Source organism: Rhinopithecus roxellana, chromosome 4 (assembly GCF_007565055.1).
Source record: "Rhinopithecus roxellana isolate Shanxi Qingling chromosome 4, ASM756505v1, whole genome shotgun sequence".
Taxonomy (NCBI): domain Eukaryota; kingdom Metazoa; phylum Chordata; class Mammalia; order Primates; family Cercopithecidae; genus Rhinopithecus; species Rhinopithecus roxellana.
This window is the reverse complement of record NC_044552.1, coordinates 150741507-150767833: the sequence shown is the minus strand read 5'-3', so window position 1 is coordinate 150767833 and position 26327 is coordinate 150741507. Positions and strand designations below refer to the sequence as shown.

At 48.3% G+C, this 26327-nt stretch overlaps 1 protein-coding gene across 1 annotated transcript; it reads right to left on the bottom strand.

The window, feature by feature from the left end:
* Positions 1-26327, bottom strand: LOC104678504 (T-complex protein 10A homolog 1-like). Its single transcript, XM_030929554.1, has 9 exons — positions 26166-26327; positions 23460-23604; positions 21940-22155; positions 18766-18903; positions 17340-17498; positions 16723-16834; positions 15105-15209; positions 1277-1394; positions 1-262 (listed from the first exon to the last, which is right to left on the bottom strand). Exons 2-9 carry the CDS (start codon positions 23601-23603, stop codon positions 1-3), a joined length of 1254 nt encoding a protein of 417 aa, XP_030785414.1. The 5' UTR covers position 23604; positions 26166-26327.

Here is a 26327-nt window from a genome sequence, read left to right as displayed (position 1 = left end):
TTAGTTTTTGTCTGTTTTAGCAAAAAACTGCAATTGGCGTTTCCCATGTGACTCTGCGTGTTGAGGGCTCATCTGCTTCTTGTCCAGGATGATGTTTCCAGCTTCATCTTTGATCTTAACCCTCCTGGAGGCGTACTCGGTTTCCTGACAGCCGCTGCAATACACAGTCTTTACGGTGCCATCTGGGTACTCCCTCCTCTTGAACTGGGCCGTGTGGATTTCTTTCTGTCCATTGCTGAGCACAATGGTTTTGTCGCCATTCCTGAGAAGAGAAACACGTGGAAGGGCGGTGTGCACCAGGGCCAGTGCTGCCAGTGTGGAGGCCAGTGGGGGGTGGGGAGCACAGAATAATGCCCCCACCTGGGTCTGGAGCCCTCCTTCCAAAGCTCATTAGATGAGGGTGCAGAAGGCCACGGGCAGTGGCAGGAAAGGTGCACGGTGGGCTCGGCATCAGCGGAAACTTGGTGTGGGTGAGAGAGGGCAAGTGTGGAGGACCAGGAGGCAGGGCGGGAGGTCAGCCGAGGCTGCTCACCTGCAGGCTGAAGCCTGAGTTGACAGCTGGCTCTGACGGTGAGAGGGATGGTAGGGTTAACATGGGGAGTGACAGGGACACACATAGAATCATTTCAGAAAAGTGGCCCCGGAGGTGACAGGGAAGATTCTGACTGCTGTGAGGAAGCTGGGGGAGTCTATCGTAATTGCTCAGGAGAGAAATGGTGAGAGCAGGAGACTGCAGAACTCAGAGAAAGGTTGGAGGCAGGGCAGCGAGGAGACACAGCCCACAGCGCTCACTCGGTGGTCACTTGGATATCAGGAAAGAAAGGGAAGGTCTAAAACAACATCCCACTCTCTCCCTTGGGCAGCTGGGTGGATCTTTACTTTCTGCACAAACCAGCATTGAAATTGCAGCTCTGATGAGCTCCTCCTTGGTGTGCCTTAAACATTTGCTTGCACATGTTCTGCAATGGACTTGGGCTTCTAGACCATGTGGTCTGAAGTGAGTACTGAAGACTGGAGTGGTTTTTACGGTTATAATTCAAAGGCAGCTAACGTCGGTGAAGTCAATACCTAAAAGTCCATTTGAAACCCACAGTCTCTATAAAGGGATTCAAATCAAGGCCATAAGACAAAACTTCTGGAGTCAACGACATTATTTTCTATTTTTTTATACAAGCACTTAAATGTTTGCAAAAATCTAAATTAATATAAGGAAATTATTAAATACACAAACAAAAACTGGGGATGTTTCGGGTTCGCATTGTCTGACATTACTGACCTTTCCACCCTTACGATTGTCCCATCAGGAAATAAGGTCTCTTCCTGTCCATCCTTGAGATGTTTCACTGTCCCGTCGGGAAACACAATTTCTTTGGAGCCATCGGGGTAGAATTTTTCTGCAGAATGCAGGTTTTACGTGTATGTTACATTGAATCTGTTTAGAAACATGTTCTATCCAAGTAATCTATAAATATTCATGAGATTTATAGAGAGTATTTTCTAATCATCTGGCTTTATAACTAGGGTTGCCAGGTATAATTGAATTTTAGATAAATGATGAATCATAAATAATTTATTTTTATTATTATTAATTTTTTGAGACAGAGTCTCACTCTGTTGCCCAGGCTGGAGTGCAATGGCACAGTCTTGGCTCACTGCAACCTCCACCTCCCCAGTTCAAGCGATTCTCCTGCCTCAGCCTCCCGAGTAGCTGGGATTACAGGCATGCACCACCACGCCCGGCTAATTTTTGTATTTTTAGGAGAGACAGGGTTTCGCCATGTTGGCCAGATATTCTCAAACTCCTGACCTCAGGTGATCTGCCTGCCTCGGCCTCCCAGGGTGCGGGGATTACAGGAATGAACCACTACACCCGGCCAAATGATGAATAATTTTTAACATAAGTATATTTCAGATATTGCATGGAACATACTTTTATATCAAAGATTACTTGTTGTTGATCTGATATTTCAAATTCAGTGAGGGACTTGAATCTTTATTTGTTAAATCTGGCAACCCTACTTATAATAAGAGTTTAAGGACTTTAATACTATATGAAAATAAGAAGAAAAACTGTGTGAACATCTGAGAGCGCATTTACTGTGTTTCACTGTTTCAACCAGGATGTAAACAACATACACACCTGTCTTTGCAAATTCAGTAGATTTGTATTTGTAAACCAGGACACTTGTGTGTCACTCAGCTGCTTAAATATATTTGGTGGCGATCTGCTCTACTATGGGCTGAATGCTGTGCCCTCCCCAGATTCCTGTGTGGGAACCTAATCCCCAAAGCAATGGTGTTGGGAGATGAGGCCTTTGGGCAGTGATGCGGTCATGAGGGTGGAGCCCCATGCATGGGATTAGCACCTTTACTAAAGCGACCCCAGAGAGCTGTCTCGCCCCTTCCACCACGTGAGGCTGCAATGAGAAGATGCCGTCTGTGAACCAGGCAACAGCCCTCACCAGACAGTGCAGCTGCCGGCACCTTCATTATGGACTTCCAGCCCCCAACACCGTTGTTGGCAACCCAGCCAGTCTGTGGCATTTTGCTATGGCAGCCTGAACAGGATAAGGCACACTCCATAAAGAACCGATATTCAACATGCAGCATGTTTTGTACCTGCTCTGTCATTTTTTATTTGCACTTGAACATCTTGCTCTAGGCAGAATGATTTCAGTCTCATTAAAACACAAAATTTAGATTCTCCCAACTTTGCTAAGTGATCTCTGGCTGAAATTTTCTTTTCCCTCCCATATGCTGTCTGACTCCCTGAGTCCCTGTGTTTGAGGTCAAAGGTCCATTATTAACCCCACAGTCAGTGCCCTCTGCTTCTGAATGCTTTTGACTCACTATGGTAAACATTCAACTTCACATTTTCATATTGATTTGCAGTTTTCAGCTGGATAATAAATTGTACGAAAGAGCCATAATTCACCCTCTACGGTATCCTCCAGGGATGATAACAGTGATTTTCACCTTGCACTGGAGACAGAACCCTTGACGCAGAGGAACTCGCTGTGGAGCCTGCTGAAATACTGCTGCACTGTGTCTATTTCATTATAGGAACAGGAATGTGATTACAGTGCCTGCATGTGGGGTACATGCACAGCTGCTTGATGTGTTTGTGAAAAAAGAAAAGCTGCCAAATTAAACTTAATTGATGAGTTTCCATTTGTTCTGTTTTTCATTGAGATGGAGTCTCCCTCTGTCGCCCAGGCTGGAGTGCAGTGGTGTGATCTCAGCTCACTGCAGCCTCCACCTCTGAGGTTCAAGCAATTCTCCTGCCTCAGCCTCCCAAGTAGCTTGGATTATGGGCATGTGCCACCACACCTGGCTAATTTTTGTATTTTTAGTAGAGACAGGGTTTCACCATGTTGGCAAGGCTGGTCTGGAACTCCTGACCTCAAGTTATTTGCCTGCCTCTGCCTCCCAAAGTTCTGGGATTACAAGCGTGAGCCACCACACACGGCCTCCATTTGTTCTTTTAATATCCATTTGCTTCTTTTTTATTTGTATTGTCAACTGTTAGCAGTTTCTGACAGATAAGGGGCAGCACACACACACACACATGTATGTGTGTGTGTGTGTCTGTCTCTCACTGTGTGTGTGTATTTAGAGTCAAGGCCTCACGCTGTCACCCAGGCTGGAGTGCAGTGGTGTGATCATGGCTCACTGCAGCCTCAGACTCAGAGCTCAAGTGATCCTCCTGCCTCAGCCTCCCGAGTAGCTGGGACTACAAGAGCATGCCACAATGCCCAGCTAATTTTTTATTTTTTTGTAGGACCAGGGTCTTGTTATGTTTCCCAGGTGGTCTGTAACTCCTGGCCTGAAGAGACCCTCCCACTGTGGCCTCCCAAAGCACCAGGATAACTAGTATGAGCACCATGCCCAGCCCACAAAATATATTTAAGAAAAATGAATACAGTGAAGAACCTGACAACTGAGGAAATATTCTACCCCTTAAAATGATTTTTAGCACAAAATTGTAAAAGATTGTTTTCGTGTTGTGTATTAATGGAACACCCTGGAGAAACTGGGGGCTCTTCTTTGGGTCAACAGCTGAGAGCAAATGAATTCACTCACTGGCTGGTACATATCAATGCACGGTTCTTGGCTGATTTGTATGAATGTGTAAAAACCATGCACGTCACACACAATTGCACCTATAAAATGGAAGGAGTGGAAACAATGGCACTTCTGATTCACTCTGTTCTTGAAATGTCAGCCATAGGCAGAACTGTTGAATGTATGATAAATATATCCAAGAACAGTAATAGAACTTAAAATTCCTGCTGGAAAATGAACTGAGACCTTCTACATGGACCAGCTGAGAGTCAGTTTTAGGCCTTTTAAACAAAAATAAAACACAGACCTGTAAATACTTTTCTTTTGCAAAAGACTGGCGTTAATATTAATCGCTCAGCATGACCTTTGCAAACTAGCAAGTGTAATTTTTCTTTGTCGAATGTTTGCTGGAGGTCACTCAAGAGAACGGTTGCTCTAGTGCCCAATTTGCTGCTACATGCCCAGTGAGAGCCTAAATGACAGCCTGTGAAGGCAAACATTCTAACAAGACTCACAGCTGCGCTGGCTGAAATATTAGGACAAAAAGAAAAAGTGTTGGGAGCCAGGAACTTGTAGGACAGCCTAAGTCTCAGCAGCTTCAAGGATCCATCTGGACGTCCGTTGTGTCATGGAGAAGCAGATGCCCCACGGAGGCCTTGATTCTGCCATGGCAATGGGCAGATCAGACATCCCACCCACACATCCACTACAAATACTGAGGAATGCTCCAGCAAATCACAAAAACCCTGGGAAATGAACATGCAAGTTCAAGGAAGGAGCCACAAATCCCAGAGGGTGCTGGAACGCAGACCCGAACCCGACCTGCGGCTGCCCTGGTGTCCTCTGCAGTCTCCAGGAGGTTTGGCCCTTAGTCGCTCTACTGGGATAGGATGAAGGGCTTTGTCTGGGAATTGGAACTGCGTCCATGCTTAAAGAGGATGCTCTCTGAAGGTTAGAGCCCCAAGGAAAGAGGGAACTAGAAAATATCTCCCTGCTGGCAGATGGAGAGCACCAAGGAGTGTGGCTGTCTATCTCTGAGCTCTTTCCAAAGAATGTGTCACTACAGGGTGACCCTCATTTACCATCAGCAATTGCAATTCTGCTACCTGTACCTGGGACACCTTAAACTAAGAAGCTAACATGAAGTGATTCCAGGCTGGTCGTGCCCTGGAACACCTGGCAGAAACAAACACAAAGTTTTCTGGATAGTATCTGCCAGACTGGGCCCCATATGATTGCCACCAACACAAGCCACTAGCACAAATGTAAATAGGTGAGGGAACGCAACACCATGAGGAAGTACCAGCAGAGACAAGCCAGCAGCAGCCAGCACCATGCGGAGCTCTGAGATGGCAAGCATCCTGCTACCAGAAACAGATGACAAGGCAAATGTTTGTAGAATATTTTTAAAATTAAAGTAGGAAATTGAAAATAAAAAAGAGAAAAAATTCTAGGTGGATTTGAAAAAGAACAAATGAATATAGTCTTCAAAATTAAAGCTAAAAGGATGTATTAAATAGCACATAATATTCAGCTGAAGAGAAAACTTAGGAAATAGATAAATAATTTACACAGATGATAACAAGAAAATATGTGAAGACGGAAAGAGGCTAGAATGAGGTGGTGTCATGCAGCTATAATTGGAGGTGGAGGAAAGGTAAGATTGATAAAGATAATAGCTGTGAATTTCCCTGAACTTGATAGTGTTCCCAGATAAAATATAGGACACCCAGTTAAATCTGAATTTTCACATAAACTACAAATGACTTTTTGGTGTAAATATGTCCCACATACTCAATGAAACCTACTCATAACAAAAACAAAATCATTTATTGTTTACCTGAAATTCAAATTCATCTGGGCATCCTGCAGTTTTATTTGCTAAATCTGGCAACCCTAGCTTATGAAAGACACAGTGATTATATTTAAGATGCACAACAGGCTGGCTGTGGTGGCTCACACCTGTAATCCCAGCACTTTAGGAGGCTGAGGCGGGCAGATCATGAGATCAGGAGATCGAGACCATCCTGGCTAACATAGTGAAACTCCATCTCTCCAAAAAAACAAAAAATTAGGCATAGTGGCATGCACCTGTCGTCTCAGCTACTTGGGAGGCTGAGGCAGAAGAATCACTTGAACTGGGGAGGCAGAAGTTGCAGTGAGCTGAGATCACGCCGCTACACTCCAGCCTGGGTGACAGAGAGAGACTGTGTCTCAAAAAAAGAAAAGCACAACAAATCCCCAATACAATGAACAAAATTAAGTCCATAACTAGACAGATCATAATGTAGCTGGAGACAGAACAGTTCTTAAATCAGCAAGGGAAAAAATCACAGTCGAAGGAAGAAATTAGACCACCATCAGATCCTCCAGCAGGCACCGTGTGGGCCTGGAATAAAGTCCTTAACACGCTGAGAAAAATTACTGTCATTCCCTTGCTCAAGATTCTCCAATGGCTTCTCCACAACGGTCTACACAGCCTGGTCCTGGCACTTTGACCTCATCTCCTCTACCCTGCCACACCAGCCTCCTTGCTCTTCCTCAGACACACCACACTTTTCACGGCTCTTTCTCACTCTAGAATGTTCTTCCTGACATGCACACAGCTCCCTCTCTCACATCACTCATGGCTCCCTGAAATGTCACCTCTCAGTGAGGCCCTCCTCAACGGCCCCTAAGAATGCAGCCCAGCACACTCCCTCTCCGCTTTCTACCCTCTTGTTTTTCTCGGTAGCTTTTCATACAGACTGATATTTTATATAGATTTTTATTTTTACCTGATTATTTTATGCTTCCCTCCAATAAAATGTCATGAAATAAGAACGTTTCACAAATTTGCTCACTGCTGAATCCCTAGCCCTAAAACAGTGCCTGCCGCACAGTGGCCATGGAATAGCTACGGGATGAGGGGTCAGAAGGTGCATCAGGATGAACGACCATTCATGAACAAGGCAAAACAAAGGACATTTTCAGATGAGCCAAAATTGATAGGGTTGATTGCCCCCATCTCTTCATGCTCGTCAAGTAGAAGGAAATGGTGCCGAGAAGAAAAGCCCAAGATACAAGAAAGAAGAGCCCCAAATTCTGCATAAATTTAAAAAGTTTAAACACTGGCTACATAAACACCACAGTGATAATCACAACTAATACTGGAGGTGAAAACAACTTAGAGTAATAATCCTGGCAGAAGCCAACACAATGGCATGAAAGACTGGGGAGGAGAATTAGAACTAAAAGACTCTTGATTTGGTTGTAGAGGACAGTTAGGATACTGATACATTTTCAGTTCATGCAATAAAACCTCAGGTTAAAAGGAAAGTTATTTTCAGACTATATATTTTTCTTAATGTCTGTTTCTTATAAGATTGTATTTAAAGGTAAAGATTTAGAAATAGCAAAAAAAAAAAAAAAAGAATAGATGCAGATATGCCAGGCATATATTAACTAACTGAAAGAAAGCTGCTGTACCTATTAGATTTAATAGACTTAAAGCAGAAAGCATTAAAGGTATAAAAATATGTGTCACGGGTTAAGGATTTTTAAAAAGAAACAAATTCATAATAAAGAGAAAAATTACAAATAAATATTAGTAAATTCATTACCAAACTAGAATTTTTTTTTTTTTTTTTTTTTTTGAGATGGAGTCTCACTCTGCATCCAGGCCAGAGTGCAGTGGCATGATATGGGATCACTGCAGCCTCCACCTTCCGAGTTCAAACGATTGTCCAACCTCAGCCTCTTGAGTATATGGGATGACAGGTGCGCACCACTGCATCCGGCTAATTTTTGTATTTTTAGTAGAGACGGAGTTTCACCATGTTGGCCAGGCTGATCTCGAACTCCTGACCTCAGGTGATCCGCCCACCTCGGCCCTCCAAAGTACTGGGATTACAGGCGTGAGCCACCGCGCCCAGCCCAAACGGGGATATTTTTAACACAGTTCTCTCATCTAATGCAGTGGTCCCCAACCTTTTTTGGCACTAGGGACCAGTTTCGTGGAAGACAATTTTTCCATGGACTGGCATGGGTGTGGGTTGTGCGAATGTTGGATGATTCAGGTGCACTAAATTTACTGTGTACTTTATTATTATTACATTATAATGAAATAATCATACAACTCACCACAAGTAGCAGTCCTGAGCTTTTTTTTTTTTTTTTTTTTTTTGAGACGAAGTCTCGCACTGTAACCCAGGCTGGAGTGCAAAGGCATGATCTCAGCTCACTGCAACCTCTGCCTCCCAGATTCAGGCAATTCTCCTGCCTCAGCCTCCTGAGTAGCTAAGAATACAGGCACCTGCTACCATGCCCGGCTAATTTTTGTATTTTTTTTTTTTTAAGAAGAGATGGGGTTTCACTATGTTGGCCAGGCTGGTCTCAAACTCCTGACCTTGTGATCTGCCTGCCTTGGCCCCCCAAAGTGCTGGGATTACAGGCGTGAGCCGCTATGCCCGGCTGCCCTGAGCTTCTTTTCCTGCAACTAGAGGGTCTCATCTGGGGGTGAAGGGAGACAGTGATGGATCATCAGGCATTAGATTCTCACAAGGAGCACGCAACCTAGATCCCTCACGTGCACAGTTCACAGGAGGGTTCGTGTTCCTATGAGGCTCGAATGCTGCCACTGATCTGAAGGAGGCGGAGCTCAGGCCTAACAGAGCATGGGGAGTGGCTGTAAATACAGATAAAGCTTCCCTGGCTTGCCCTCCACTCACCTCCTGCTGTGCAGCCCAGTTCCCAAGAGACCCAGGGGTTACCCAGAGGATGGCATTTTAGAGTCCAGGAGAGACTTCAGGAAAGAATGTGGTGGCTTTTAGGACAATAAGCTGGCTGCACTGTGCGAATAAGTAACACCCATTTATCTCGGTTGTTGCTCGAGCCATGGAGCCAGGCCCGCCCAGAAAAGCTGAAACACAAGCCCCCGACTGAGGTCTGAGGGCGTTTACAGAGGCGTTCAGACCTGGGTGCACTTACACACCCGCACGGAAGCCGCAGGCTCACAGCTCTTGGATAAGAACCAGGAAAACATGCATGAAGCAGGGTAAGCCCAAAATTATCTGGACAGCTGCTGCTGTGGGGAACTTGCCTACAGGGCTCAAGTATCTGCTAACCTGCAAGTCTCCACACCTCTACACACACACAGGCAAAGGCGCCTACCCACGCGGGTTCCTGGTGATGTCACTCACCTGTCTGCTTGTTAGGAAACTGCACAACTTCCAAACCATCGGGATAGGTCGTACACGTCGTCTGAGCATTTGCATGATAGTAAATCTGTAAGCACCAGAAACACCTATGTTGAGAGGCAGTCTGTGTTATCATTTTGAACCTGGATTTAATCTAGTAAAGTCCTTCCTGCAGGTGGGTAAAAGCACCATCCCAGCAGGTGGGAGTGGGCTGACCTTGTCCATGGGCACCCTCCACAGCAAGGGGGCATGGGGAGAGGGCTTGTCACCCAAGCCCAGAAGTCAAGACACTGTGGCTCTAGGCTAGTGGGAGAGAGGACTGGACCAAGGGGGAGTTCCCAGTCCTTCACCTGGTGGGCTCTGAGCTGGACTTTGCTGGGCCTGGCAGCCTTGGGGGCCCACAGGAGATCCAGGTCCAGCATAGTGAATATGAGTGGGGAGACCCAAGACCCAAACCTCACAGCTCGCAGACCAGGGGTCTCTGAGCAGCTCCAAACAGCAGAAATGCTCCAGTCGTCAACTGTCCCTGGGTTATGCCTCTTGAATTGTCACGTTACTGTGAAGTTTCCCATCATTGTGACCGCCTCTGGTTTCCAATAAAGTGGGGAAAAGAAGACGGGAAGAGCTGCTTTGGAAGAGGACAGTCATCTGGGTCAAGTGAGCCTTGACCTTAAGTAGGGAAGGGGGAGTTATTAAAAAATTAAGGATCCAGAACTAGACATCAGTGAGATGTAGATGTTTGTTTGAAGTGGGACCACGGACAGGCATCCACTCTCTCCCGAGCTCTGGGACCCTGGCGGGTCGCTGCATGTCTGCCATCTATCATGGCAAGAGCATCGCTGCCCGTCAAAGAAAGGCTGAGAGAAGGCAGGAGAGAATAGGAGGGTGACTTATTTAGAAAAACCACAACACTGAAGTCGAAGGGACTATTTCTGTGCCATTATTTTAAAGACATTTTTCTCACATGGGAAATTTGTCCAAATGTCAGAAGAAAGCCACAAATGCTCAATTTTGCATCATTCCAATAATGATCAAGTCCAAGCTCTGGCTCCTCGCTGGGGTTGGGGTTCCCTTTGGAGACCAGAGAGGTTTGAAGGGAACGGAGGTGCCCTCAGGAGACCTGGGGAGGTGCACACTCGCTGGCCTGCAGTGGCCATTCCCTCTGACCACGCAAAAGGTCGGAACACGAGGATGTCCTTCCAAGGCCTGTGCCAGGCCCTTTTCTCTCCCACTGACTCATCCTCACCTCAGCAATTCTTAAATTGTCACACTCTGCCTCTCTACACCTGCACGTCTGGCTAAGAAACAGCTACTTCCTACTCCAAAGTGACAGAAACCCAGACCTCACAATGAAAGGCTGGGGCAGCCTATGAGATCAGTATCACAGATTCCTCCACTGGGCAGTGACGTAACACAGGCCACCGTCTAAAGGGGGTCATCCAAGCTCTCCTTGTTTGCATTTCCCTGCGAAAAAGGGAGCATGCGAGTTAGTTCAGGTCAGTGGAAGAGCACGTGATGGGCACACCACGCCTGTGTCCACACTCGGGACTTCTAGCATCCGCCCTCAGGAAGGGTCGAGAAGCTCAGCTGGGATAAAATCACAGAGCCACAAGTAGGCACCTCTCATTAAAGCAAGTAACACAAAAAACAGAGACACGCTCTGCAGTCTCTCAGAACTCCTGGACCCTGTGCCTCTAAATTTGTACCCAAAGCTTGGCTAACAACAGGGAAATTGATCATTCTAAAGAAGGAAATGTTTAGAATACAATTTGGTAATGTGTGGGTACTAAGAGGCTATTCTCAATGCACTACAAGCCCTGCCCTGACCTCCCTTAGCTCACCTTATTTACAATCTGTTTTGTAAATTACCCAGGTTTTCTTCAGTGAGAATCAAGTTATACCCTGGATTATCTGGACAAAAGTGTTGCCACCCTGGAGACCTTGCCTGGAAACCCTCCAGACTCCTCAACGTCTGTGTTTTCCGTCTGTGACCCCTGGACACACAGAGACATGTAGTGGGAACCAGGGGGTCACAGCGTCTTCACAGCTCCTCAGCATCAAGTGGGCCCCCAGCTACTGTCATCTGCAGCTTTTCTTCCACAAACCCCTCATCGGCTTTTACCAGTGAAGATCGTCATGGTAGTAGCAGCTGTCAGCTGCCGAGTACTTGCTGTGTGCCAAGCAATACATGCATGGCATAACTTTGGTCCTTATAATAACCTACAGGGGGCTTTCCCAGCCTCAGAACTATTGACAATTTGGGCAGGATAATTCTGTGGGGTTTGGGGGTGGGGAGCGGCTGTCCTGGGCATTGGCCATGTTTAGCAGCATCCCCAGGCCCCACTATCTAGATGCCAGTAGCAGCCCCACCACCCCCAGTTGTGACAACCAAATATGTCTCCAGACATTGCGAATGTCCTCAAGGCAGGGAGCATAATTGCCTCCAGTTGAGAACCAGACCTGGGAATATGTCCTGATTTTTTTTGGTGCAGAAATTGAGGCCTGATAAGATCAATTAAATGGCTGGTGTTGGCACAGCTGGTCTGGCAGAGCTGCGAGTGGGCCGAGCCTGTGAACCCCAAGCCCGTGCTTTCTGTTCCTCCTGCGAGGTGGCTGCCAGGCACAATGCCTCCTCCCGGCTGTAAAAACCATCTCCCTGGATCTCACCTCCAGCTTGTACCAGGGATTAGCTCCTGACTCTAACTTTGTTGCAATACTAATGATAGTTCTACAATCAGCGCACATTTACTAAGTGTTTACCATTATGTTTCTAGAGAGTTCTGCAGAAGAGACATTTTAATGGACTATGTTACTTAACTTTCATAACCATCTTTTGAGTTAGGTCCTAATTATCAACCACATTTTGCAGAGGTTTAGAAAAGCTGAAAACAATGACTGAACTCAGAGCCAGTAGGGGTGCTGGTGCACTCTTGTGTCACCACACAGATCAGAGGGTCTTGACAACAGGGTCTCACTTGCCTGAGCGCACTGAGGAAGCAGAACAGCCAGGCTAATAGACAGGCTCGCCCGACTCCACAGCCTGTGCTCTGCCCGTTCCCTCCCACCCCATCCTGAACACACAGAGGAGATGGGGTATGGATGTGCAAAGTCATTCCTAATAACTGAGTTAGTTTTGATTTCTTTTAAAAAAAGACAGGTCTTAAAAAAAAATCCATTGTACACACCACTCTCTGATCGGGTTTGATCTTCACATCGCCGTTAGAAAACCGGATGATGGTCCTCTTCTTATCTGTGCTCAGCTCCTTCTGGCTGGCATCAGGGAAGTTGGTGATGGCACAACCTTCACTCGGTGCCCGTCCTACCTTTATGGAAACAAACACTCCAAGATGAAAAATGATGTAAAGGCTGATTATTGTGGTTTCATTATTTTTTCCTCTATTCAGAATTGTTACATGATTATCGCCTACATGGCATTCTCGACACCAGCTGTGATATTTCCCCCCAAATTGCACTAACTGAATAGATCAGTTCCAAATTCCCATCCCTGAATGTGGTTATCAGTAATGAATAAGTGCTACGATCTGTCCCACAAACATCCGTCTTTCATGAGCTCGTGTCACACAGTGGCCATCAGTCTCAATCATCCATGGCTGGTGACTTGGTGAGTTCAGAATCCTGGGCCATAGGAATTGTGGTAATTACTATGTAAAAATTACTCTTGGCACTTTTTCTTTCCTTTTCATCCCATTCTTCTGATCTATACGCTCCTACGGCCCATCCCAAAGATGTATTGATTTTCATTAACTATTAGCAAATATTATATAACCTCATATGCATAATGCTGGACGAGGAATGTAGAAAGAATATCTTTGTCTTCACATTGAAAATATTACTCATGTGAAAATTAGCAAAAGAAAATACCTGAGAGAAATAGTCTCAAGATCTGGGGAGTTAAGATAAGTGCATGTGAAAATTCCAAATGGCAAAATGTGTTTCTGTTATTTATATCACACTGTCACTCTTAACCATAGCTCAGAAATATAGGCGTCAATTCAGCTGAGAAAATACAAAGGGAATAAAAGCGAATGCTTGGCTGCTTAAACTGTCTTCAACCATCCACCAAACAAACCTTGATGGTGTGCGCCACCTGCTGGCCGGGACAGCAGCCTCCTGTTCAATGGGGTTTGAACCAAGACGACTCCTTCACCTACTCCCAAACCAACTCGGTGAATGAAACAAGGATGGCCGGGTGCGGTAGCTCAAGCCTGTAATCCCAGCACTTTGGGAGGCCGAGACGGGCGGATCACGAGGTCAGGAGATCGAGACCATCCTGGCTAACAGGGTGAAACCCCGTCTCTACTAAAAAAATACAAAAAACTAGCCGGGCGAGGTGGCGGGCGCCTGTAGTCCCAGCTACTCGGGAGGCTGAGGCAGGAGAATGGCGTCAACCCGGGAGGCGGAGCCTGCAGTGAGCTGAGATCCAGCCACTTCTTCTGACCCCTTCCTGAGTCAATGCCGACCACCGCCACCTTGATGTGTCCTTCCGGAACTGAGCTCTCCTCAAGGGCTAAAATGTGGTGGCTGGAAGATACTTGAGGCTATAGTTTTGGGGATTTTTAAAGTATTTAAAAGAAACAAATTTTCCTCCTGAAAAGTGTATTGCTTTATTTACTGGAAATAAACTGGCAGTCAACAATGCTAGAAATGTCTGGCCTCCAAGTCAGCGGCCCATGGCCTGTCTGGAGGGAGCAGCATGCAGAGCTCCTGGAAATTGACTCGGGGAAACTGGACCACCGGCCGTCATCTGCCTTGAAATTTGGATGTCGTTTTTCTTCCTGTACTTCCTCCTTTTTCATCTTAGTGTCCATGGGCTGTGCTGTTTCTAGGGAAGGTGGTGGGTTTACAGGAAGATTCTGCAGAAAGAGCATAATCCTAGTCTCCCGTGGTCTCTATGAACACTGCAGTATGAGGTGGGAGAAATGCACCTCACCCTGGCATTTTGCAGCCTCTGCCTGTAAGTTGGTGGGCGCGGCTGAGCCCTGGACAGTCAGCACCAGGACTTCGGACCATGATTTGTGTTTTATTAAAGTGCTTATCTCCTACTTGTATGTTTGCTCTGGGGTCAGGGTGGCCACAGTCACAACTGCCCCATTCAACACCTTATACAAACAATACACAGAGACACCACCTGCGGTGGCTGCCACGCTTTCTAAATGCAGATCATTAGCCCTGAGGCTTCCAGGTGAACTCGTTAGCTGGATCCCCAAACAAAACAAAACCCTAAGAAAGATGTTCCTACTCGTCCCCCCACTGAAGATGTCGGAAAGGGCAGAACAGAATGTGGGCTTTTCACAGGAGAACAGAAAACAAGCGGGACCCGTGTTCTGAGACTTCCCCGCCAGGTGCCTACTTTTACATCATACGTAAGTTCACAGCCCAAATTTCCTGCCATAGAGAAAATAATTTCATTTTATGGACTTTTTTTTGTAAAATATAGCATGTTACAAGTGGACCACGAGCTAGGGCTTAGAAGTATGCTTGCTATTCTTGCCTTCGGGTCTATTAATGTCAACTGAGAACTGTAAACCAAAAAGATAAAAAATGAAATTTTGACATGGGGAACTCATAAGTCATGAAAAATATTAATCTTGTTTGACTATGTGCTAAATGCAACCAACTTAAAGCTTTAAAAAAAAGTCTCTGTTTGAAAAGCTGAACGTCAGGAAATAAAGAGACATTTGGAATCATCTTAATTTTCTGTTCTTGTTGAGAAGATGGGAAGATGCAACCGTCTCTTGACACCCGCTCCGAATCTCACTTCCCCAGGACGAAAAAGTCACCTTCTCAGGTCTCCCTGAGGGGAGCTGGGCCGGCCACCCTCGCAGAAGCCACTCAACTCACCTACCTGCAGCTCTTCAATGTTTGGGGAAGAACCGGTCAACTCGTCAGCTTGAACGTGGCTGAGAAATACACCTTCAGAACTCTCTAAGACTGATGAGCTTCCGTCTAAAATGCAAAAAGTTAAATTTAGAAGGACAGTGCATATACACTATGGAAATATCATTATCCTAATGCGATTGCTAAATCCAATTTAAGCGAACGGGTGAACAGGTTCTCTCTTGTTCATGAGATCACCATACACATGTCAGGTCAGTTCAACAACAGGCGATCCTGTAAGGAACATTACTTCTTTAATGAATACACTCAGTCAGTATTTCTTGGGCCTCACTCTCTTTCGAGTATTCTGACGGATCAGGTGATTCATGGATGGAAAGGCACTGCCTGAAGCTTCCCCCGGTCCTGCGGGAGGCAGACACAGGAGAGAAAAGTCATATTCCTGCATCATTGGCTTACGGGACCTATGAAGGGACAGGGCCGTGGTGAAGGAGCATCACAGGCTTCCAGGAGAGCCAGGGACCAGCGGCGGCTTCCCCAGGATGGCCTCACTGGCAGCTGAGATGATGCCTGGAGGTTGCAGAGGTGCCAGCAGGTGTGTGGGAGACAAGGCCTCCGGTTCTCCCCGGCACCAGCAAGTAAACTGAGGTCTTGTCCGGGGGCCTGAAGAGAAAGGGGCGGCAGGAACAAGGTGACCAGGCTGGTGCAGACCAGATGGGAAGGGCTTCCCTGCCCTGCAGAGGAGCGCAGAGGGCACTGTGAGGGCACACAGAGCCTGGGGTGGTCTGAAGCAGACAGATGGCACCAGCCTCACCTCTACGAAGCTCCCTGCAGAGGCCATGAGCAGCCTGGGGGACAGGAGGCCTGGGGAGCAGACCTGGGAGGAAAACAGTGTTGGGCTCTGCCCTGCAGGGGCACACAGGCCTGGGCCAAGGATGGAAAGGAGTCCAGGTGCCAGGCAGCCCAGGGAGAGTGGTGCCCACGGGGTTGGGCTGTGTTGTGCATAAGGACCACACCTGAGGCTTGCCCACTACAAGGCCTCTGTTTCTTTACCAAGATAGGTTCCTGCGGGGTTCTTGAAGCTGCTATGGTCATTTTCTGGCAGCAACGTGAGGAAGGAATTCTTTCCCGACTCACCCAGGGGCACTCTTGGCTCCTCCTGCTGGGACCCCCAATGCAGAAAGCACCCACAGCTGCATGGACAGAGCTGGGGCTTGGGAAAGAGGCCAGGCAGGTGCCAGATGAGAGGGCACTCCATCAGGGTGGCAGCAATGCCATGAGCAGGCAAATGGAGAAAAGGGAACAGAGCCCCTGAGGCCACCCAGGCCCAGCCTTCTGCTAGGAGTGTGCTCAGGGGAAAGCGGCCGGTAGGATTCGGAACCTCCAGCCACAGCCCCTGGACACCAGCACGTGGGCTGTGTGTGGGGTGGCAGTTGGGGGTGCCGGCAAGACTCCCAGGTGAGGACCCAACGAGGGAATCAGACAAATGGTGGCCAGAAATGAGGCAGCTCCATGAAGGACATGTCCTTGCTGTAGTAGGATGTTCTACTCACGCGTATCGACAAGAAAGCCCTGCATTTTACAGGAAGCATGGAAACAGTTAGGAGTCCCCGACCCTGCTCACCAGCTCCTCCAGCTGCTGCCGTCTGCTCCTGCAGTGTAGCGGCCTGGGAAGCCTGCACTGGTGATTTTCTGCCACTGGAGTTCTGCGGACTTCGGGAAGATGGGTGCATAACCTGGGGCAATGACAGTCAGAGGCCCCCCTTGTCACAAGGGTTTTGCAGCCGGCAATGCTTCGCGCCCAAAGGCTGGGAGCAGGAAGCCATCTTCAGCCATCCACAATTTTCAGCAAGAACTCAGGGCTCACCCAACAGCCCTGCACTCCACACTGCAAGGTAGGTCAATTCTTTTAAAGACTCTGCAGAAATATACCAACTACAGAGCTCGGGAAAGCAATTGATTTTTCAAACCCAATTCAAGTTGTTCAGTTTTTTAGCATTAAAGACATGTCTGAAGAAATTCAAGGTTTTATCTATAGAAACATATTTAGGTTAATAAATAATGTTATTTATTTATGTATTAATAAAGTTATATTAATACATAAATAAAAACGTAATTAGGTTAATACTAGGTCTATTTCGAATAACAAATTGAGTACTCTTAATAGACCTAAGTGGAAGTTTATCTGAATCTGAATTTTCCATGTGGCCAGTGTAGAGTGACCCAGGTTTCCGAAGTCACCTTTTCATCTTCAGACACCCCCCGTTTTTCTGCACCAGGAGTCAGCCTTCCAGTGGGTGTCGGATTTCCGTCTTGATGTCTCCCGGGAGGACCTTTCTCTCTATCTTCCTGTGGTGGTGTTGTCCCCAAGTTAATTCTTTCTGTCTTTAAACTCATTGGCTGAAAATAAATGTGGGAATATTTTTGCATTAGTAACCACCATATTATTTTAAAAGGTTAAGCAACACATCACACCGGCTACCACAGAATCTGGATGATTCTACCCCTGCTTCCTACAGAAGGACACAGGAGGCATCCCTGCTTGGTGTCTCTCTTTCTTCATTTTACATTTTACACTTTACATTCCATGCTCTTGAGGAATTCAGGAACTGTATGGCTGATATTGTAGAATAAAGTCAACAGTGAAATAAAGTGTTTGAAACTCAATTCAAAAATGCATAATGAAAATAATGTCCTACCTTTTCTGCTGTTTAAAAACTTATAGTTTCGAGGCGTGGATAAGCCACCCATTCAGTTATCTATTTACTCGTACATTGCCCGGCACACATGTGATTAACTCAGGTCAGTGAGGGAGTGTGAGAGGAGTCCGCATCTCACAGGAGGCTGGACCCACGCAGTCCACCCTGGGACTTTCGACGTTTTGTACTCATAGGATCTGAAAAGGCTATTTTCCTACTTGTGACAAATGCTTGGAGTAGATTTTTGATATTCCTTCAGGGAATAAAGTGCTATCTGCTCAGCAGTTGCTTTGGGAAAGACTGCGGGGGGATAAATCATCTTCAGGAGTTGGGGGGCCGTCTTCTCCATCCACATCAACCCAGTTTCAGTTGCTGGCTGAGGACTCACGAGATTTGCCTCCCGAGTGTGAGGGTGACACAAATCTGGGACGGGAAGAGATCAATGGCCAGCAGAATGTTCTAAAGAAGAGCTAATTTTAACAAGGAAAAATATGATAGAGACAAAATAGCATCCTGCACTGTGGCCCCCAAGCAAGCGGTGCAGCCCCCGTTCCGAGGGTTCCACTCTGACAAGCAGCAGGTGCAAGACCGCAGTGCAGAAGCAGGGAGTGTGGGGGGCTGTGAGCCCCAAGACACACGGGCCACGGTGTGTGGAGAGAGCACCACGCATGTGGCATCCACGGAAACAAAGCCTCGAGTCCGCTTGGCCCCAGCCAGACGTTTGCTGCTGTGAGTGCTCAGAGGGAGGCCGCTGGGAGGACTTGGAATCTGCTCTGCCGCGGAAGTGCTGTGGGTTAGGATCTTGTTTGAAAGGCACGCACCCGGGTCCTTGGAAGAACACAGGACTCCAGGGAGCACCACGCTCGCCCAGGGAGGTGAGATTGTGTGGTGAGGAGCTGACGGGGTGTGTGTGTGTGTGCGTACAGAACCCCTGCTGCTCTTTAGAGATGATAAGCACGAAGGGTCGCCTTTGGAGGAGTTAAGCTGTTAGATGACGATCTTTGTCCCAGGACAGCAGCACTCTGACTCTTGCGGCCAACGTATTTGGGCATCGTCTCCTCATCAACTGACAGAGGTGAAATGTTTCCAAAAGCAGGTTCCCATGCCTAAAAGACAAAACGCAGGGAAAATCTTCACATTTTCGAAGGGAAAATAAATTCGAATTTTAATACAATCAAAAATAATTGGAATGTCCTAGAAAATATTAGGGTACAAGGTGGGGGAACTTGGACTGGGTTTTCCCCCTAACACGTTGATAAGAACAGAAACCCTCGTCAACGTTTGCGAAGGAAACTTTGTGGAGCTCATGATTGCTTTGTGTTTCTTGTCGTGGTTCCCTGTTTCAAAATGATCACAGGCTCCCAAAGGCCACAGAATAAACAACACCCAACATATCTTCCTTTAGACTCCTGTGTCTTCAACAGGGAATGTGGTAACGGAGGAGGAAAGTGTGATGCTCCTTCTACGGTTGTCTCTACAACTTGTCTAAGATTCGAAATGCAAATTCCCAATTTTCTCTGTTACCAGCAGACTGACCTGGAATAGCATCATCCTTCAGGTGGGAGGAGGTGTGTTCAGTCTGGAATGTTTAATTTTTCCTTGCTCTCCCCTCTGAGGAGGAGGAGGGAGTGAGAAGGGGAGAGAGTTGCTATGAATGAACCCTTAACACCCGATCCAGAGTGGCTCACCCACACAGCCGTGCCCACGTTCCGTGGGTGCTCGTGCCTCAGCCTTTTAGATACTCAGTCCCTAAAACTGCAACTACACAGATACACCTACGCATATTTAAAGTGTGGAATTTATATATCCAGTCCTCTTTCTTCACATCAGGTCTGCTCTTGTGAGCATAGATCCTCTTCTCATAAACAGCCCCATGGTGGCCAGTACGATGCACAGAATCAAAAACATTTGGAAATTCACCAAACTCTAATCTCAAAATAAGAGAAAGATAAATCTGCAGGGAGTGCGAAGATAGAATGAGACTTCATTGACTCTTGGGGTTATTGTTGTGGTAACATTTCGAAGAACGTACAACGATGCAAATGGGGCAGTAGATACTATCTTTTAGGAACTGGCATACAGTATACGCAGGGAAAAAATCCCTGTGGGTCTTTTTGGGGTCTCCCCACAGAAGGCAGACAATCCCGGCCAGTATTTGTGGCAATTTCCCCCTCTCTACCTCTAATGGAGGAACAACCTGACTGGCTTCCACTCTTCCTTCCACCGAAGGACTAGGCGCTTTGCTGTGCTGATAGACTAAACCCGCTTTCTTTCTGAGGCAACAGAAGCCATCTCCATGGAGAAAAAGCTCTCCCAGAGCTCCCGAAGAGTAGGAGTAACTTCCAAGATTTCCCGTAATTTCTTGTAGAGGAATTTGTGGCTGTTCTTGCCATGCTGGGAGAACCGACCACAGAGCAGGCTCCTCTGGAATGTATTCTGTGGGTGCCTGTGTGTATGTCTGTGTGTGTGCGTGTGTGTGTGTGTGCGTGTGTTGTAATCACTGTGCTGTATCGGAACTATTCTAAGTCCTGGAAGTACCGATTTAAAAGTTCACACCATAAGTGCAGATAGGAAATGTCAGTACTTTTCTTAACCCACTGAGAAATATCTCCACTTACATTTGGAGGGTGTTGACATGGTTCCATGTGTCGTTACCTGTGTGTATAATTTTAATGATTCAAGCTGTTTAGACCCATGTGTGGGAAACAGAACCCAGACAAGGCAGTGGTAACACTGGCCACATTCACACTCTCTTAGGCTCGGTCTTTGAGCCACATGTGATCAAACTCGAAAGCTCAGTGTTCTATAAAGGCAGGCGGGTGCTGGGAGGCACTGACTACTTCAGCATGAGAATGCTGGTTCTTCCTTTGGGATAGAGCAGGGCAATGACATGGGACTGGGGCAGGAAAGTCCTGGGCTAGAGAAGGGCAGGTCCCTGGCTAGGGCTCTACCCCCGGGCCTGTGCCCATGGACCTAGGCATTTCTGCTTTCGTGCCCAAATGTTGCATTTCCCAAGACCACTCTGGCCTGCCACACTCCCATCTTGTGCCTATAAAAACCCCAAGACCCTAGCGGGCAGAGACACAAGTGGCTGGCATCAAGAGGAATACATTGGCAGATGCCAGCAAGCCATTGACTGGCTGAATGACAGCGAGATTGGTCAGGGCGGTCAGAGGAGAGCACAGCCGCTGGGCTGCCCAACTCCAGGTGAAAACCGCCTTCCCACCCCATCTCCATCCTGGCTCCCCCTTCTGCTGAGAGCTACCATCACCCAATAAAAAACCTTGCACCCATCCTCCAAGCCCACGTGTGATCTGTTTTTTTCAAGTACCCCAAGGCAAGAACCCGGGATACAGAAAGCCCTCTGTCCTAGTGATAGGGCAGAGGGTCTAATTGAGCTGATAAACATAAGCCGCCTACAGACAGCTAAACTGAAAGAATGCCCTGTAACACACGTCCACTCGGGCTTCAACTGTAAACACTCACCCCAAGACACTGCCATGGGGTCGGAGCTGCACAGCCTGCCGGTCTCTACGCTCCCCAGAGGTTTGAGCAGTGGGACACTGAGGCAGCGAGCGACACCCGCATCGCACACCCTGCGACGAGGACAAGGGAACTTTTCCCATTTCAACAGGTCTCTATCGCATTCTACACAGCTGTCCTAGCGGATGAACAGAAGGACACCAGGCCTCTGAGCTGGCTCTGGAGTCAGTCTGGGTTCGAATCCCAGCTCTGCGTTCTCCAGCCCATGGCTGTGATGGAGTTAGTAATAATATCCATTTCATAGGGTCGTTGTAGAGAGTAAGACGGTAAAGCGCCCTACCTAGCCCATGTAAAGTCCACAGTAAGGGTCTGCTGCTGTTGTCCTGAGGCATCATGAGATGTCTTAGAATTCTAGACGTGAGACACGCAGCATGGAGGCGGCTATGCTTCTGTCTGCTGGAGCGCCAGGTGAGAGGTCTGATGTATCCAGTTCTTTAATCATTACTTATGGGAAATGGAGTTGATGGAAAGATAGGGACCCCCCCACCACCTGGAGCGTGAGTGATACCACGTTACCCAGCAATAAAGCCCACATCTTTACGGGGACGCTATTTTTACATAATGCAAACGACACAAAAACACAAATGCACTTTTGGTACCAGAGTGTGTGATTCTCGCCCTGTGTGTGGGCGCGCTGCAGGTTTCTTCCTGGCTTTCCACTGCTGCCTCTGCAGACCTCTCAGCTCTTCTCGCAGCTCCAGGTTCTGCTTCCTCAAAGCATCTATATGATTCTGGAGTTTTCTGTGAACATCAGCCCACAGAGACTCCTGTCTCCCGAGCTCTTGGTGGAGTCTGGTGATCTGCTGCTGTAATGGCTGTTATTGGGAAGACAACAGCAGAAGACTTCTCAGATATCACAATGGGTGCATTTATCTGCAAAATACTCAAGCCCTCTCTGGTGTAAGACCAACGTCTTTCTGGACAAAAAGACACCCGATGAGATACACAGGACAACGGCAGTCTTTTTCCTTCTTTTCCTTTCTTTTTTTTTTTTTGAGGCAGGGTCTCACTCAGTCCCCCAGGCTGGAGTGCAGTGGTAGGATCTCGGCTCACTGACACTTCAACTTCATGAGCTCAAGTGATTCTCTTGCCTCAGCCTCCCTAATAGACGGGACTACAGGCATGCGCCGCCACACTCGGCTAATTTTTGTATTTTTAGTAGACATGGGGTTTCAACATGTGGCCCAGACTGGTCTCAAACTCCTGGGCTCAAGCGATCCACCTGCCTCGGCCTCCCGAAGTGCTGGGATTACAGGCATGAGCTACCATGCCTGGCTATAGCTTTAGTCTTATTCAGTAGTGTTTATCATGTGTTAGTCTACATTATATAACCAGATATAGATGTTCAGTGAGTTATGATTCTTTGTTAAAACACTACTACGGCAATAAGAGGCTGGCATTCTTTTTCCTTCTTCTTCTTTTTTTTTTTTTTAAGACATGGTCCTGCTCTGTCAACCATGCTGGAGTGCAGTGGCGTGATTTCAGCTTACTGCAAACTCCTGCGTCCCAGGTTCAAGCAATTCTTGTTCCTCAGCCTCCTCAGTAGCTGGGATTACAGGTGCGCAGCACCACACCTGTCTAATTTTTGTATTTTTCGTAGAGATGAGGTTTTGCCATGTTGGCCAGGCTGGTCTTGACTGGACCATAGAACCTCCAGCCTGGTTCTGAGAATAAGTGGAATCGTGAGCCCTGCATTGTGTGGCCCTGACCACAGGGACCCGTGGCACTTTCATGAGAGCAAGCACTGTCCACCAGGGTCCGGTGAGGAAGGTGGTTGCTGGGATGATGTGAGGCAGTCAACCTTCTGATTTTCATTAATGAAGTTTTTAAAGCCTGGTGCCTTCTCCCGGATTAGAGGAGAAAAGCTGGAATGTTAATTTTCTTTAACTTTTTAATTTATTTTCTTTAACTCCCCATCCTGCCTCCCATCCAGTATGAGAGAAGGTTGCAGAGGGGAAGAGAGCCACGTGCCCCTCGGAGAGGAAGTTCAGCATCCGTGTCCCGGAGTGGCTCATTCCTACAGGGGTCCGGCTAGGGAAAGTCCAATGACAGCCCTCAGGGACAGGAATCAGGGTCCTGCCTGGTGGGACTAACTCTGTCCCCACAGAGGTCAGCTCACCGTCATCTCCCCGGCATTGCCATCCTCCCTGGGGACCTCGGCTGCCGCAGCTGTCTTCTCCATGGCAGTCCCAGCTCCCGGGCATGGGTCTTCTGGGTGGGTGCCCTCCGTGGGCTCCCCGGCCTCGAGCTGACCTTCCAGCATCCTGGTTGGGAAGGGAAGAGCTACGGCGACATCTGAATGCAGCCCCCCTTACCCACTCAGTGTGGGCTGAAGGCCCCAGCCTCAACCTAAGGGCAAGCAGGAACAACAGCTGCTCTTCTCCCCTGGGGTCCTGTGCACATTCCCAAGCCCGAAGCTGACCAGGTGGAAGGACACCACGGATGGAGGGACTGAGCCGTCCACACCTGGCTCTCCACCATCCTCCATGGAAAACACTTCAGTTCCTAGAAGATCAGCCTGACACCTAACACACTCTCACCATCCACAGACGGAGGGACTGAGCCGTCCACACCTGGCTCTCCACCATCCTCCATGGAAAACACTTCAGTTCCTAGAAGATCAGCCTGACACCTAACACACTCTCACCATCCACAGACGGAGGGACTGAGCCGTCCACACCTGGCTCTCCACCATCCTCCGTGGAAAACACTTCAGTTCCTAGAAGATCAGCCTGACACCTAACACACTCTCACCATCCACAGACGGAGGGACTGAGCCGTCCACACCTGGCTCTCCACCATCCTCCGTGGAAAACACTTCAGTTCCTAGAAGATCAGCCTGACACCTAACACACTCTCACCATCCACAGACGGAGGGACTGAGCCGTCCACACCTGGCTCTCCACCATCCTCCATGGAAAACACTTCAGTTCCTAGAAGATCAGCCTGACACCTAACACACTCTCACCATCCACAGACGGAGGGACTGAGCCGTCCACACCTGGCTCTCCACCATCCTCCGTGGAAAACACTTCAGTTCCTAGAAGATCAGCCTGACACCTAACACACTCTCACCATCCACAGACGGAGGGACTGAGCCGTCCACACCTGGCTCTCCACCATCCTCCGTGGAAAACACTTCAGTTCCTAGAAGATCAGCCTGACACCTAACACACTCTCACCATCCACAGACGGAGGGACTGAGCCGTCCACACCTGGCTCTCCATCATCCTCCATGGAAAACACTTCAGTTCCTAGAAGATCAGCCTGACACCTAACACACTCTCACCATCCACAGACGGAGGGACTGAGCCGTCCACACCTGGCTCTCCACCATCCTCCATGGAAAACACTTCAGTTCCTAGAAGATCAGCCTGACACCTAACACACTCTCACCATCCACAGACGGAGGGACTGAGCCGTCCACACCTGGCTCTCCACCATCCTCCGTGGAAAACACTTCAGTTCCTAGAAGATCAGCCTGACACCTAACACACTCTCACCATCCACAGACGGAGGGACTGAGCCGTCCACACCTGGCTCTCCACCATCCTCCGTGGAAAACACTTCAGTTCCTAGAAGATCAGCCTGACACCTAACACACTCTCACCATCCACAGACGGAGGGACTGAGCCGTCCACACCTGGCTCTCCACCATCCTCCGTGGAAAACACTTCAGTTCCTAGAAGATCAGCCTGACACCTAACACACTCTCACCATCCACAGACGGAGGGACTGAGCCGTCCACACCTGGCTCTCCACCATCCTCCATGGAAAACACTTCAGTTCCTAGAAGATCAGCCTGACACCTAACACACTCTCACCATCCACAGACAGAGGGACTGAGCCGTCCACACCTGGCTCTCCACCATCCTCCATGGAAAACACTTCAGTTCCTAGAAGATCAGCCTGACACCTAACACACTCTCACCATCCACAGACGGAGGGACTGAGCCGTCCACACCTGGCTCTCCACCATCCTCCGTGGAAAATGCTTTAGATCTTAGATCAGCCTGACACCTAATGCACTCTGGTCATCCAGAGAAGGATGTGAGTGGGGTGTGAGCGGGTGTGAGTGGAATGTGAATGGGTGTGAGCAGATGTGAGTGGAATGGTCGCGAGTGTGAGCGGGATGTGAGTGGATGGTCACGTGCGACCCTGAGGAAATTCTCAGTCCTTTAACCGGCACCACTGGATCAGCACCCACTGGAGGGCACAGGCAGACCCACCACTGTGTTGAGTCTGAGTCTTGAACTATCAGATGTCTTTTGTGAATTCATGGTGAAGATGCGGAAAGGAAACTCCTTTTTATAGGTACAGCATTTATGCCAGTTCTAGGAAGCTCACAGCAATCAGAAAACTAAAACAAAAGAGAAAACGCAAAGCTTCCTGCAAGCCTGCAGGGTCCTCTCTGAAAGCTGCTCCCACCCCTGCCGCACCCTCTCGGTTTTAGGAAGCGAGTGGCCCCCGACGAAACCCCTGCTGTTTATTCATAAACTTCTCACTGTATACAAACCTGAGAATGAACAGTTTAACCACAGTGATCGCAGAAATGCTGTTTAAAAGAGAGTCTCCTGATGGAAGCGAATCGAAGGTCAAGAGCAAGACCTGCCAGTAAGCGGATCCCTGGCCGTTCCCTCCCCGCGGGGATTGGGACAGTGTCTGCGGAAGTGGGCGGGGGTCCCCGGTCCTCACAGCCCTGAGAAAGCTCCTTCTTTCCCGCTCCTCCGAGGGGATACCCCAGTGTCCTCGGCCCCAAACTCGTGACCCCCTCATCCGGGGAAGACCCTTCCCTCAGCCCCAACACCAGACCTCGTCACCTCACCTGATCCCCGCCAGTCACTTCTGCCAGGACCGGATCATCTGGGCCGTGTCTCCACAGCTGTCCCCAAGTCCTCCCGCCTCATCTCCAGAGACCAGGGAGCAGCAGACGGTTCCAACGGACTTTCTGTCTTAAAGGGGCGTGAGCGTCTCACTCAGTGTCACC

What these genes read in the sequence shown, in the direction of transcription:
- LOC104678504 (XM_030929554.1), bottom strand. Translation starts at nt 23,603, where the DNA reads ATGCTGGAAGGTCAGCTCGAGGCCGGGGAGCCCACGGAGGGCACCCAC. An exon ending in GGCGAGAATCACACACTCTG is followed by an intron (nt 18,904 to 21,939) that starts GTACCAAAAGTG and finishes TTTGTCTTTTAG; the next exon opens with GCATGGGAACCTGCTTTTGG. An exon ending in GGGTGTCTGAAGATGAAAAG is followed by an intron (nt 16,835 to 17,339) that starts GTGACTTCGGAA and finishes TCATTGCCCCAG; the next exon opens with GTTATGCACCCATCTTCCCG.